The sequence below is a fragment of the Mus musculus genome, chromosome 1 (assembly GCF_000001635.26).
Source record: "Mus musculus strain C57BL/6J chromosome 1, GRCm38.p6 C57BL/6J".
Taxonomy (NCBI): domain Eukaryota; kingdom Metazoa; phylum Chordata; class Mammalia; order Rodentia; family Muridae; genus Mus; species Mus musculus.
In genome coordinates, this window is record NC_000067.6 from 174,083,995 (window position 1) to 174,096,939 (window position 12,945).

Sequence of the window (12,945 nt, forward strand, 5' to 3'; positions counted from 1 at the left end):
TCAGTCATATTTTGGAAAAGACATATTGCAATGGGGAAGTGTATGATTTCTTTCTCTAAAGTCATGCTATCCAGGGACCTAGTTTGCTCAGGAATTTTATGATGTTAACTGTTTCCATTAATGAAAACCAGTGCAATAAGAGAGGCTTTTTGCAACTTGGATGGGTAGTAATTGCAGGAAAGAACTGGTAAGAGGCAAAGAACTCTTGGATAATGAATATCATAGATGAGAGTTGTCTTCCCAAAGGAACACCTTAGCAACCTCAGGGGTCTGCTCCGAAGGCCCAGAAACTTCTGCCCAATCAAAAATATAGATCACGAGAGAGGAATGTTTTATGGTTTGATTTACTCCCACAGGTTTTTCTCAAAGTTAGAAAGCTCAACTCATGCAGCACCCATGAGTGGGAATACATAATGCTACAAATAAATGAAAAAAATAGGAAGAGATCGGGGAGTTCTTTTCTACCTCTAGATACAGCAGTGACCCCAGGGTGGAGCCCTAAAGGATCCTCACTCTTAAGCTGCAGGTAAGAATGTGTCAGGCAAACACTTTATCATGTTTCTTTCTAGGTTGGTCATTAGGAAAAGAATAAGAACATTCGGAAATACTAAGTGTACAGAATAATTCAGGTTCATGGGATGGACATATTTTTTAGAATAATAATACAGTTGAAAACTACATATTCATGCCATCACAATACATTCTTTTTGATAATGGATGCTCATTCTATAGTCCAGAGTGGACAGGATTATGAGTGTGAGCCACTATACCAGGCATACGTTGTCCTTTGTAAATGTTTCTGTGAAATGTCTCATCTCATAATCAGTATTTTGGGTATGTTTTTAACCTAATGTGTGACCTCTGACAAACCATGTTCTGTTTTTCTTGATCCCCACTTCCTTCTTTGTACAATGGAGAAATCAAGTTGATCTCTTAAGTTGTAACTATTTGGACTTATGCCTCGATAGCTATAGGCCAGAAACAATGTAACCATGTGAGGCAGAGAATGAGTTGCAAGGCACTAATGCTAAAAGCCTCTTGGAATATGGGAAGTGAGATACTACCTAACCAAGATAAATGCTAATTTGTAAATATGCTAGGATTTCTAATAGCCCTCACTCCAGCCCTCACACCAAAGGAGGAGATGTAGTATGAAAGAACCAGACAATCATCTTAGTTGACATCCTATTTTTCATTAGCCACCATATCTGTGACAAATCAGACACTTTCCGAAGCATTCTAGGTCATAAGTAAAATATGGAATTTATTAATTTCAAAAAGCTCAGGCAGGAGATAGAGAGATGGTTAAGCTGTTAAGAAGCTGTTGCCCAGTCAGAGGACCTGAGGCATGTTCTCAGCACCCACATTGGCTAGCTCACTGTTGTTTGTTACTCCTGTTTCTTGAAATCTTTTACATCTGGCATCTGTGGACACCTATATTCATGAGCATACTTATATGCAAATACAGCCACACCTATATATAACCAAAGGTGATAAAAATAAGCTTTTTTAAATACAAAGCTCATAGAGAGCTGCTTTCGGATGGTAAATACAAGGATAAAAATAATTTGAGTACCTGAAGTAGGACATAATAAAAGGATCATGGGGAAGTACTGCTGGACAGCCACCTCTCATCTATCTGTACTTGTTTCTCTCTCTTTCTCTCTCTCTCTCTCTGTCTCTCTTTGTCTCTCCCCTCTCTCTCTTTGTGTGTGTGTCTGTCTCTCTCTCTCTCTCTCTCTCTCTCTCTGTGTGTGTGTGTGTGTCTGTCTGTCTGTCTGTCTGTCTGTCTCCCCCTCTGTCTCTCTGTCTCTCTCTGTCTCTGTCTGTCTGTCTCTGTCTCTCTGTCTCTGTGTTTGTGTGTGTGTGCAGATTGGTATAAGGGCAGGGCAGGATTTGGGGATGTTAGGTGTTTTCCTCTATCACTCTCTGCCTTAATGCCTTGAAACAAGATCATTAAACTCAAATTTCACCCTTTAAGTTAGGGTGACCACCAAATGAACTCTCGAAAGCCACCCATTTTTGCCTCCCAATGATCAGGTTACAGGAACTAACAGACAAGCTTGGCTTTTAAAGTGAGTGCTGGACATTCAAGTTCAAGGCTTCAAGCTTGCAAAGAAATAGTTCTTATGCAACGAGACATTTCTCCAGGTCATGACTACTGGGAGTAGCAGGAAAACTTAATTTTAACCTGTAAGCTTAGAGAAAGAAACGACCTTGTGGTCAATGAAGATTTAAGGATCCTCAGGGTACTTAGCATGAAACAAAATTTTAATGAAAGAACACTACAAACAGAGGAGCCACCAGCAGTGAAACTTTGATGATCACAATGAACATGATGATGCTGATAAAGTTTTAAACATGGGTCACAGCCAGAACAGTAGGGCTATTCCACAGAATACAAGCAGTGCTTGAAAGTCAGATTTTGTGTAGAGGGAAAGAAAGAGTTTTATCTAAGCATTTGTACAATAGAAAGGCTGTCATATGAGCACCTCGCACCGTGAGTACTGACAAAAGTCTGATTCTATCTGTAGGATGTTTGGAGGACACTAGTTTCCTCATGCATTAGAGAATAAGAGTTCTAGCTGATCTGAGTCAGCAACGGCGATGTTGTCTTTGCTGTGATGATTTATGTTACTGTTTTCCTTGTTCCTTCTTTCGGGTGAAAGCTCTTTCATCTTTGTGAATTGATAATAATAAATGATTTATTTAAAACCTCGAGCACTTCAGTGAAATCCAAAATTATGATGGTCCTGGAGCTTCTCCCAAAGTTGCAGCAATGTTTATTGGTTCTAAAAATGATTAATTAAGTGGAAATGATAGAACATTTAAAATCAGTAGTGTAAGGAAAGAGCTCTAAATCCTTCTTTAAAAAAATATTTATATTATGTGAAAAGAGTGGTCAAATTATATGAATATGCTATAGGTATTGTGAACTGGGAGGTTGGTGTGTGTGTGTGTGTGTGTGTGTGTGTGTGTGTGTGTGTGTGTGTATGTGTGTGTGTGCATGCATAGTCATGTGCATGTGGTTATGCCTGTTTAGTAAGTTTAATGAGATTAATGTCATTTATATACAGAAAAATAATCTGGGAAATTATTGTAATTATTTATTTTCTTAGAATTAATAAATTCTTTGGATAATAGTGTGAGTTCAGTTTATAACAGTATATTATGTTTTTTAATTTATTTATTTACTTTACCTCCTAATGGCAGCTTCCCCTTTCTCTTCCCCTCCCGGTGTCCCTCTCACCTCACCTTCCCCCACATCAAACCTTTCTACTCTGAGAGGACGAGGCCTCCCATGGATATCAACCTACACATCAAGTTGCAGTAGGACTGGGAGCATCTCTTATTGTGCCTAGACAAGGCAGCCCAGTTAGGGAAAGAGATACAAAGGCAAGCAACAGAGTCAGAGATAGCCCCTGCTCCATTTGGTAGGAATCCCACATGAAGACCAAACTACATATCTGTTACATATGAGTAGAGGTCCCAGGTCTAACCCATGTCTGCACTATGGTTGGTGGTCCAGTCCCTATGAGTCACCACTTGCTGGGTGAAGCCTCTGAAGTGGCAGTTATGCTAGGTTGCTCTCTGTGAGTATAAAAGAATATCATTAATAGTGTTGGAGGTGGGCTCTCTCTCATGGTATGGGTCTCAAGTTGGACCAGTGATTAGTTGGCCATTTCCTCAATTTCTGCTCCATCTTTATCCCTGCTCATCTTGTAGCCAGGACAAATTGTGGGCCAATAGTTTTGTGGGTGGTTTGGTGAAATATAGTTAATAACAGTATATTATAATTTTTCAATCATATTTACTTGTTTCTGTTTGTGCATGCATGTGTGAGCCATGGCAAGGGTGTGGAAGTCAGAGGAAATCACTCAGGAGTCATTTCTCTCTTTCTACCATGTGAGGCTCTGAATCAAACTCAGATCTTTAGGCTTGGCACCAAGTGCATTTACCTGCCGAGCCATCTCATCATGCCAGGATATTGCATTGTGTGAAATACCAAGAGAATAGATGGCAAGTGCTTTCACCACTGAGTGACAGCTATCTGACACAATACTTAATTTAACCAGTTGTGTCTAGTTCTTCACTTTGTGGCACCATGTCATACATGACAAATATGCACAATTTTGTATAACAGCTAAAATAAGGAAAAAGCAAAGTAGTTTCTTGGCATTGGTCCCTAAAATTTACTTATTCTTTGAGTCCCTGTTTAGTTATCATATTCAGAAAATATTCAATAATATTTAGTTATATTGACCATAGCTGTTTATTCTCTATACAACGAATGAAAATTAAAAATGCATTTGAGATTGTAAATAGAGTGTATTGAGGAAGTGGGCATTTTGAAGGAAAGAAAGGAGGTATAGGATTTGCTTCTGGTCTGAGTCTCATTCTTTTACTGAACTCACCTTAATCTCCACTGCAAGTTTTACTAGTGTCCAAAAGAGGTCGAAATTCTAACTGTTACGCTCATAGATGGGTTGTAATAGATCTTTTCACGAAAGAACATAAGAAAACAGAGATGAAAGGAGTGATAGTTTTAGAAGCCAGAAGCTTGAAGAAGCAAACAACTTAAAGGTAGAAACCAGGAAATGTAATGTGAACCGAATATCCTTGGTCTGCTACAGTCTCAATGGTAAGGATGTTCCATTGGTACTGTTACCAATGGTAAGATTTCCACTGTCAGTGTAAACAATGATCTTACACATCCAATGAGAATTAGCAATATGCATGCTGATCAATGAAATTACTGAAGCCTACAGTAAGCAGGATGAATGGGTTATTAAGTGGGGTATGATATAAAGATTGGTTGTACTGTTCAAAAAAGGGCAGTTTCCCTGGAAGCAATGGGTAGAAATTCTGACGAATGCAGTTGACTGCAGGACTGGGTGGTGTGGAATGGAATTGCCTGCTTCTCAAAGCATGTAGTAGAAGATGGAAGATGTAGGACATTAAAATTTTCCTTGATTGGATGCCAATGGCTACTTTCTCCCTTATCTCTTGTATATTTTACATTATATAGGAACAGGAATAATGAGCAATGGGCACTGGAAACTGGAGCCAAGTAATAGAATTCATCATTTTGGGCTTCCCTCACTTCCAAGGTGTCCAGATTTACCTGTTTTTCTTGCTGCTTTCCATTTACTTCACTACTATATTGGGAAACTTGCTGATATTCTTGGTGGTCTACCTGGACTCTCGGCTCCACACGCCCATGTACAGATTTGTCAGCATCCTTTCCTTCTTGGAGCTGGGCTACACAGCTGCCACCATTCCCAAGATGCTAGCGAACTTGCTGAGTGAGAAGAAGACGATTTCCTTTTCTGGATGTCTCCTACAGATCTACTTCTTTCACTCTCTTGGAGCTACTGAGTGCTACCTCCTGACAGCAATGGCATATGACAGGTACTTAGCCATTTGCAGGCCTCTCCACTATCCCACCCTAATGACCCAGTCACTTTGTATCAAGATTGCCATTGGTTGCTGGTTGGGAGGCTTGGCTGGGCCAGTGGTGGAAATTTCCTTGGTGTCTCGTCTCCCTTTTTGTGGCCCCAATCACATTCAGCACATTTTTTGTGATTTCCCTCCTGTGCTGAGTTTGGCTTGTACTGACACATCAGTCAATGTCCTAGTAGATTTTATTATAAACTCCTGTAAGATCCTAGCCACCTTCCTGCTGATCCTCAGCTCCTACTTGCAGATAATCCGCACAGTTCTCAAGATTCCCTCTGCTGCAGGCAAGAAGAAGGCCTTCTCCACGTGTGCCTCCCATCTCACTGTGGTGCTCATCTTCTATGGGAGCATCCTTTTCATGTATGTGCGACTGAAGAAGAGTTACTCCCTTGACTACGACCGAGCCTTGGCAGTAGTCTACTCTGTGATTACTCCCTTTCTCAACCCCTTCATTTATAGCTTGCGCAACAAGGAAATCAAGGAGGCCCTGAAGAGGCAGCTTATGAGAACAGGAATACTGAGGTGATGGGAGGGCAAAATGAAGGCCATGGACAGATTTGATAATAGGATGGTTGAGGGATCAATAGCCAAGGAGTGTATATGAAGCATCTCACTTTTCTCATGTCTGGTATTGATATTGTGGCAAAAGATGCCTGGCCTTCAATGTTATCATAACATTACAACATCTTCTGGAGCCATATACAGCTTGATCCCAAAGACTTCAAAGTAAAATGCTCTCTCAGCATCATAGGAGGCTGTGATTTTCTAACTTCAGATATTTGTGAATTGTACTTAGAAATTTTGCCAAATATGTTTCTTCCCTAATACATACAGGCTCAAATTTACTTGTTTCAACATAAATCATTTGATTATACCTTAAACAGAGATATTTATTAAATAAATTTTGGAGCAAAATTAAAAGTTTCTTATATTAACACATTTTTTTTTCATGTAGAAAACACCAGTGTACTGACCATATTTTTAACCACACATTTTTAAAATTCTGTGAATTTGAACTTAAGTTCTACCTTATTGAATGACATATTAATTACTTGATATTGATAAAGTAAATTAAGCTTTTTAAATCTTAATTTCACTATACAATAGCAATGTTTTCTGATAAGAATTTTTCACAGTGATAACAAAAATCTCTAAAATATAATACATAGTTTCTGGCATATAGTTCACAGTAAAAATTATTATTCTTTTCTTAGTTTTAATAACTTTAATCTGCATGGTTCATATTTATTCTGTGATTTAGAATAACTATTTGTGAACACATAATATGATACACACACATACATATATATAAATATATATCATATATATAAACATATATCATAGGGTGGGAGTGTCTTGTGTCTTGTTGTCTGTCCTGATCTATTATTGTTAGAGATCCCAAATGTCTACATCCCTTATAAAGTGCGAAAGCATAGAACCTGGGCTAGTGTCAGGATACAGGTTTACCTTGATCTAATTAATTTATTTAACTAGCTGTTTCCTATAAAATACAAAATATATGAAAATAATACAAAAACTTAGACTACCAGAAACTTGGGATTTACATACTAGCCAGTACTAAGGAACGTTTATGCATCTGAATTCTGTTTGAAGTGGAGAATAAAATCTTGACTATAAGAAAGCTTCTAGGGAAATGGAGAGATGGTTTATCGGTGAAAGAGGTCATTAGTTCAGACGCTAGTACCCACACAAGGTGGCTCACAACTGCCTCTAATTCTAGCTCCATGGTACTCAATTACTTCTTACATCTCTATGCACAGACCCACAAATAAACACATTGTTTAAAAATAAATATTTAAAAAAGAATACTACTACTTCTATATATCTAGAGAATCCTTCAAATGAACTTGTACTACCTTAAAGATTTCTAGTCACTTATTTTTATTTTTCCTTATTTTTAATGCAGGGCATTTTATAATAATGCTTTTTATTTATTTATTTGAAATTTTTATTTAGTATATTTTGATCATATTTATGTCCTTCCTACAACTCCTTCCATATCTACGCCCAACTTCCTACTTCTCGAACTGTATGTGCGCGCTCTCTCTCTCTCCCTCCCTCCCTCCCTCCCTCCTTTCTCTTTTAATCTCATTGAGTCTAACTTGAATAGGCTTTCTGCTCTTGGACATAGGGCCTACTGTTGAATGTGATTTACATACCAGGGCTCATATTATTAAAGAAACCTAACTCTCTCCCAGAATCTATCAAATGACAATACCTCATGAGCATGGGGTAAGACATTGTGCCTACCACCCCTACATCATACTGAGATTTCGTCTATCTTAAACTGACCAAGATCTTGGTCATGCTATCACAGTCATTGTGAATTCCTGTGGCTGTGCCCTATGTGTCTGGAGAGCATTGTTTCCTTGAACTCATCCACCACATCTGGCTCTTATGATAGTTACCTCTCCTCTTCTGCATAGATTCTCGAGCTTTGAGTGGGATAGTTGTATTATAAAACACACTTTCTAAAAGTGGGAAACTACAAATTCTCTTGTTCTCTACACATAGATTCATTGTGTTTCTCTGTGTTAGTTACTACCTACAGCAAGAAGAAACTTCTCTAATGATGGTGGAGTGATACTCTGATTCATGGTATAGTGATAAGTTATTAGAAATCATCTTAAGGCTATGTTTATTTACCAGAATAATAGTAGAAGGCTCACCCCTTGGGTCTATGCCACTTTGCTAATGAGAAATCTATAAATCCTGGTCATTGAATCCCTTTGTTCAATGGTATTTCTATAATCCACAGTCACTGAAATAGAGAAAAAAGTGGAGGGGAAAAGACCCATCACTCTAGGAAACAGCAAGAACTGCTAAGGCTCCTTAAAAGATTTGAAGAAAGAAAACTTAAAACTTCCCTTTGTTAATAACCAACTATATTAAGTAAATTTACCTATTTATTGGAGACTGGAAATACAGTAGAGACGCCATGGGTGCATTAATATGTTCTGTGAGGCAGCTGAGCATGCGTATGCCTGCTTGATGACCTGACTTCAATCTCCAGATGCCACAAGATGACAGGAGAGAATTGACCGTCCCCTCAGAGTCATTCGCTGACTTCCTCATATACCTTTGTCATGTATACTGGCCATATACAGACTTACACACAGAGAGGAAATGAATAACATAAATAAATAGGAAATCCTAAACAGGTGTTATAGCTACTTACATAACCTTAAACATGTCATTAAACTGATTTGAGCTTTAGTTTCAGGCTTGATTTAGTTTCAGTGTTGAAATAATGATGATACTGACAAATTTATTTCACAGTGCTTTGATCTACAAAGAAGTCCACATAAAGAAAATATTGGGAATGGTAACATGAAATATTATGGACTACCGAGGTTAGAAATCTTTGTGAAACCCCTTTGAGCTTAAAATTCTGTTTCACACCATTCAGTGGCCAGGCTATAGTTGCTGAATTGAGTTTTGCAGATTAAAGAAAGCTGCATGGGGAGAAACCTTTTTCTTTCGTGTCAAGAAACAGTATCTGAGGGATGATGGATGATAGGGGGATTTATTGCTGGGAAAGCAATAGGGAAGCATGAACAGTATTAGATTATTTTTGAGATTATAATATAATTACATCATTTCTTCTTTTACTCTTCTCTCTCCAAATCCTTCCATAAACCACTAATTGCTCCTTTCTAAATGAATGGGCTCTTTTTAAAATTGAGTATTGTTATATGTATAGATGTATATGTATCTACATTTCTAAATATAGCCTGCTCCTTTTAAATAATGTTACTTGTCTATATATAACATTTACCTAAAAATATGACATCATTAAATTTGGAACTAAATGGTTGGCACTAGAAAATAATCATCTTGAGCAAGGTAATTTAGACTCGGATAGATAGATATAGTATATGTGGATATTAGTCATTAAGTAAATGACAAGCAAGTTACAATCCCTAGACTTAGTAAGATTAAGAATAAAGGAAGTGACAGGAGTGGGGAACAAGGATCTCCCTGGAGGGAGAAATAGAATACATTTTGTAGGTGGACTGGAAGAGTGGGAAGGATCAGGTCGGAGACGGGAAGAAGCAGCATAAATTTAGGGGCATTTGAGTGGTGGTGGGGAACACTAGTGCAGTGGAGATGCTTTAAAATATATGTAGTCAATCTGAATGAAGTTTCGAAAAGGTGGGAGAGACAGAGTCCCCAGTTGATTAGCTCTATACATCAAACAAAACTTCAAGTACAAGGACTGGATTACATAAATTAAGTTATTGTCCGAATGGTTCCCATGGAAATCCCTAGACAATCTAGGCTGTTGCCATGATAATTGGTCATTCTCTGCAAACTGACAGCAAGGCCCCATTGCTCAAGCAAGACAAGGACCACAAAACTCCTTGAATTGCTGCCCACACAAAACCTTCACCCTAACATCCTAATATCTTGTTTATAGTATATCCTCTACTCATTGGGTGCTACGAACACTCCAGTGTAGTCTGCTTGGCAGGCCAAGAGGCCTGGAAGCACTCAGGAGGCAAAGAGTTTCAGAGAAACTCAACCTCCTGGAACCTTGGCATTCTCATAACCTGTATACTCATACCCTATCCCCGCGTTAGTCTGGTATATGGATCCACGTACTCTCTTTTAGTATTATTTTATTATAAGTGCCTTTTAAGATTGAATTCTGACATAGGTAAGCCTCGACCAGTGTTTCAAAGTCCTAGAAATCCTTGAAGCTGACAAACTTGGAATTCAGTAAGAAGGTTATCTATTCAGTAACATTCAAGTTTACTTCCAGTAGAAACAGTGAAACAAGCTAGGCCATTACAAAGAACAGAGCTAGAATAGCTCAGGGTAGTCGGCAGAGTGATTACTTAGGACAGTAGCCAGTCTCATCCAAACAAGGGAATACACAATGGCCTAGCTAATAGGTGGGTTTACCATGAAAGAGCTAGGAAATCCCACTGAGACAGGGATCTTCTCTACAGCCAGGTATAGCAGGTTATATTGCATATTAGAAGCAAGTTGGTGAATTCTTCTGACAAATGGAGACTCTCCACAGATACTTAAAAGTTACACTCATACAAAAATTTATCAAGGCCTAGGAAATAGGAGGTTTGTGGTATTGCATTAATCATGAGAAGGTCTGCTAGAGCAGAACCCCCTGGTGTTAGCTTTCACAAGGCTCAAAGGAGTAGCACAAATTGTGACTAGGGTGTGAAATCCTTACCTTTCATTAAGCTGACCCTAGGCAGGACTGCTTTATCTTTACTGTAAACATTTACCTGGTACCTGTAAGTCTTTTTGAAGTCATTCCTTTGTTTTGTGTTAGGTAACTTCAATGTACTTTGCCTGCTGTGACATGCTACCCCTTTGTTTTCTGTATAAGACTGGTGTTCACTTTGTGACATTACATACAGATTCTACACAACCTCTTGTGTTGATTTTGTCTTTCATTTGCTGACTCCTTGTCCACCTGCAACTAGAGACCTGTTCTACGCAGACAGGGACCAAAAAGGGTCTGCAGCAATTGGGTATCACAGAAAGCTGTGTCCTGACAAGAATGTCCATTTACAGATACAAAGTAAGTCCTCTGCTATCCAACCATGAGAATATCCAGACATTGAATGCCACAAATAGCTGGATCCTACTACATCTGTGGCTTCCTCCTAGTGTACTCTGAGATTGTAAGGATCACTACTCTGCCTTTTTTTGTTGCTTCAACCAGATCCATCAGATCTTCTGTAATTCCATCCCTGTGGAAGGTTTGTACTGTACATCTACATCTCTGATGGTCATTGTGATGCCATTCAAACAGCAGTTGTCTTTTCCTCCTCTCTAGCAGTTGCTTCAACTTATATTCAGACCACTGTGGTGATTGTAGGGATGTATTCAGAAGATAGATATCAGATGTCCATATCCAATTTGTATCCCCTGATATCCATCAATTATCTTATTGTTTTATCTAATACTTGTAATAGTTTTGTACTAAATAGACATGGAAATATTGGACAACTTTGTCTTGTTTCTGATTTTAGTGGTAAGAAATGAGTGTGATTAGGGTGCATTATGGGAAATTCCCAAATAAACAATAAAAATTATGTTAGAAAAAAGATTTAAAAATTAGAAATATGTATATACAGTACTTTAATCTCTCTGAAGGCAGGAGACAGATTTAAGTATCTATTAAGATAATTTACTTTTCTAGCATAAAGGGTGGTATTTGTGAACTTTTTTCCTTGCTTATTAATTTGGATGTAGAAGTAATTTGTGTATAATAATGTAAGATGTATACATACATACATCACAACATTCATACATGTGTGTGTGTGTGTATATATATATATATATATATATATATATATATATATATGCTATTCTCTGTCTATACCCACTGGAACCATTACATTTAATGTTTCATTCTTGACATATATATATATATATATATAAATTTATATATTTATATAAATTTATATATATAAATTAACATCTTATTTATATGGTTTTACAGATTCATTTTGTGGATTTACAGAATCATTATCATTCTGTAAATACATATTAGCTCCAATTTCAGTTTTGAGAAGAGCAAAGGGTAAGGAGATAACCAGGGGGTCACCACTCACTCATAAGAAAAAGTGAGGGGGTGGAGAGAGGAACCGTTTGAGAGGTGGTAGGTATGCCGGCACTGATCAGGATGTAAATAAAGAGAATAAAAAAATCAATGAGGAAAAAGGAATAAAGAAATTAAAAAGTAAACTTATTCCTCTACTTGTATATGAGGGACTTTCCCAGTTTTTTTATGTGCTTACTCATGTGATTATCAATGCATCTTTTATGTAGAAGGAGATGTTGTTCTTGAATCATTTCCTTAAACAAAACCTATGGAGAGATCTTTGAGGGTCACTAAAATGTGACAAATCTCAGGGAGAACCTTACTTCTTCCATTGCTACCAATGACCCTGAGATGATCTGATATTTCTGAAGAAATTCTACTGAAGCTGATTCTATTTCATATTCGTCAACATTGAATTGTGTTCATAAGCTGTTGCACTGGCTACTATATAAGAGGCTGAGTTTGACTGCTTTAGACTGCTAGATCATCTTCTGACTCAGTCTATCTGACATTGTGTCACAGAAACAATTCTTTCATACATTCTACACAAAAGAAAATCAAGTATCAATATTCTTCTGCTATCTAGCTTCCCATAGGTATGGAGTCCTTGTGAAACAGAAGTGTGGCAATAATTTCCTAATTAGGCACTTGGGGTAAGAGTTGCTTTTCCCTAGGCACTACAGAGAGTGTATCAAAATAAAGCGTTTATCCCCCAAGAAATCCAGTGTTGTGGCTCTAACCTTTCTATGTGTTCTGCTGCAAAGAAATGAAGATATTTGGGAAAGGGGATTCTAGCAGAGGTAGGTATAGATGGAGAGACCTGCAGAGTCATTGTCAAAGACATATGAACACAGTGAGACCACAGGGAGATGGGAGGACTTTAA

The 12,945-nt window shown here is 37.9% G+C and overlaps 1 protein-coding gene and 1 pseudogene across 1 annotated transcript; both read left to right on the forward strand.

Annotated features, from left to right (window-relative positions):
- The first annotated feature begins 5,043 nt into the window (after positions 1-5,043).
- On the forward strand, positions 5,044-5,986 carry Olfr429 (olfactory receptor 429). Its single transcript, NM_146722.2, has one exon. The coding sequence runs from the start codon at positions 5,048-5,050 to the stop codon at positions 5,984-5,986; it is 939 nt and encodes a 312-aa protein (NP_666933.2). The 5' UTR covers positions 5,044-5,047.
- Positions 10,976-11,367, forward strand: Olfr428-ps1 (olfactory receptor 428, pseudogene 1; annotated as a pseudogene).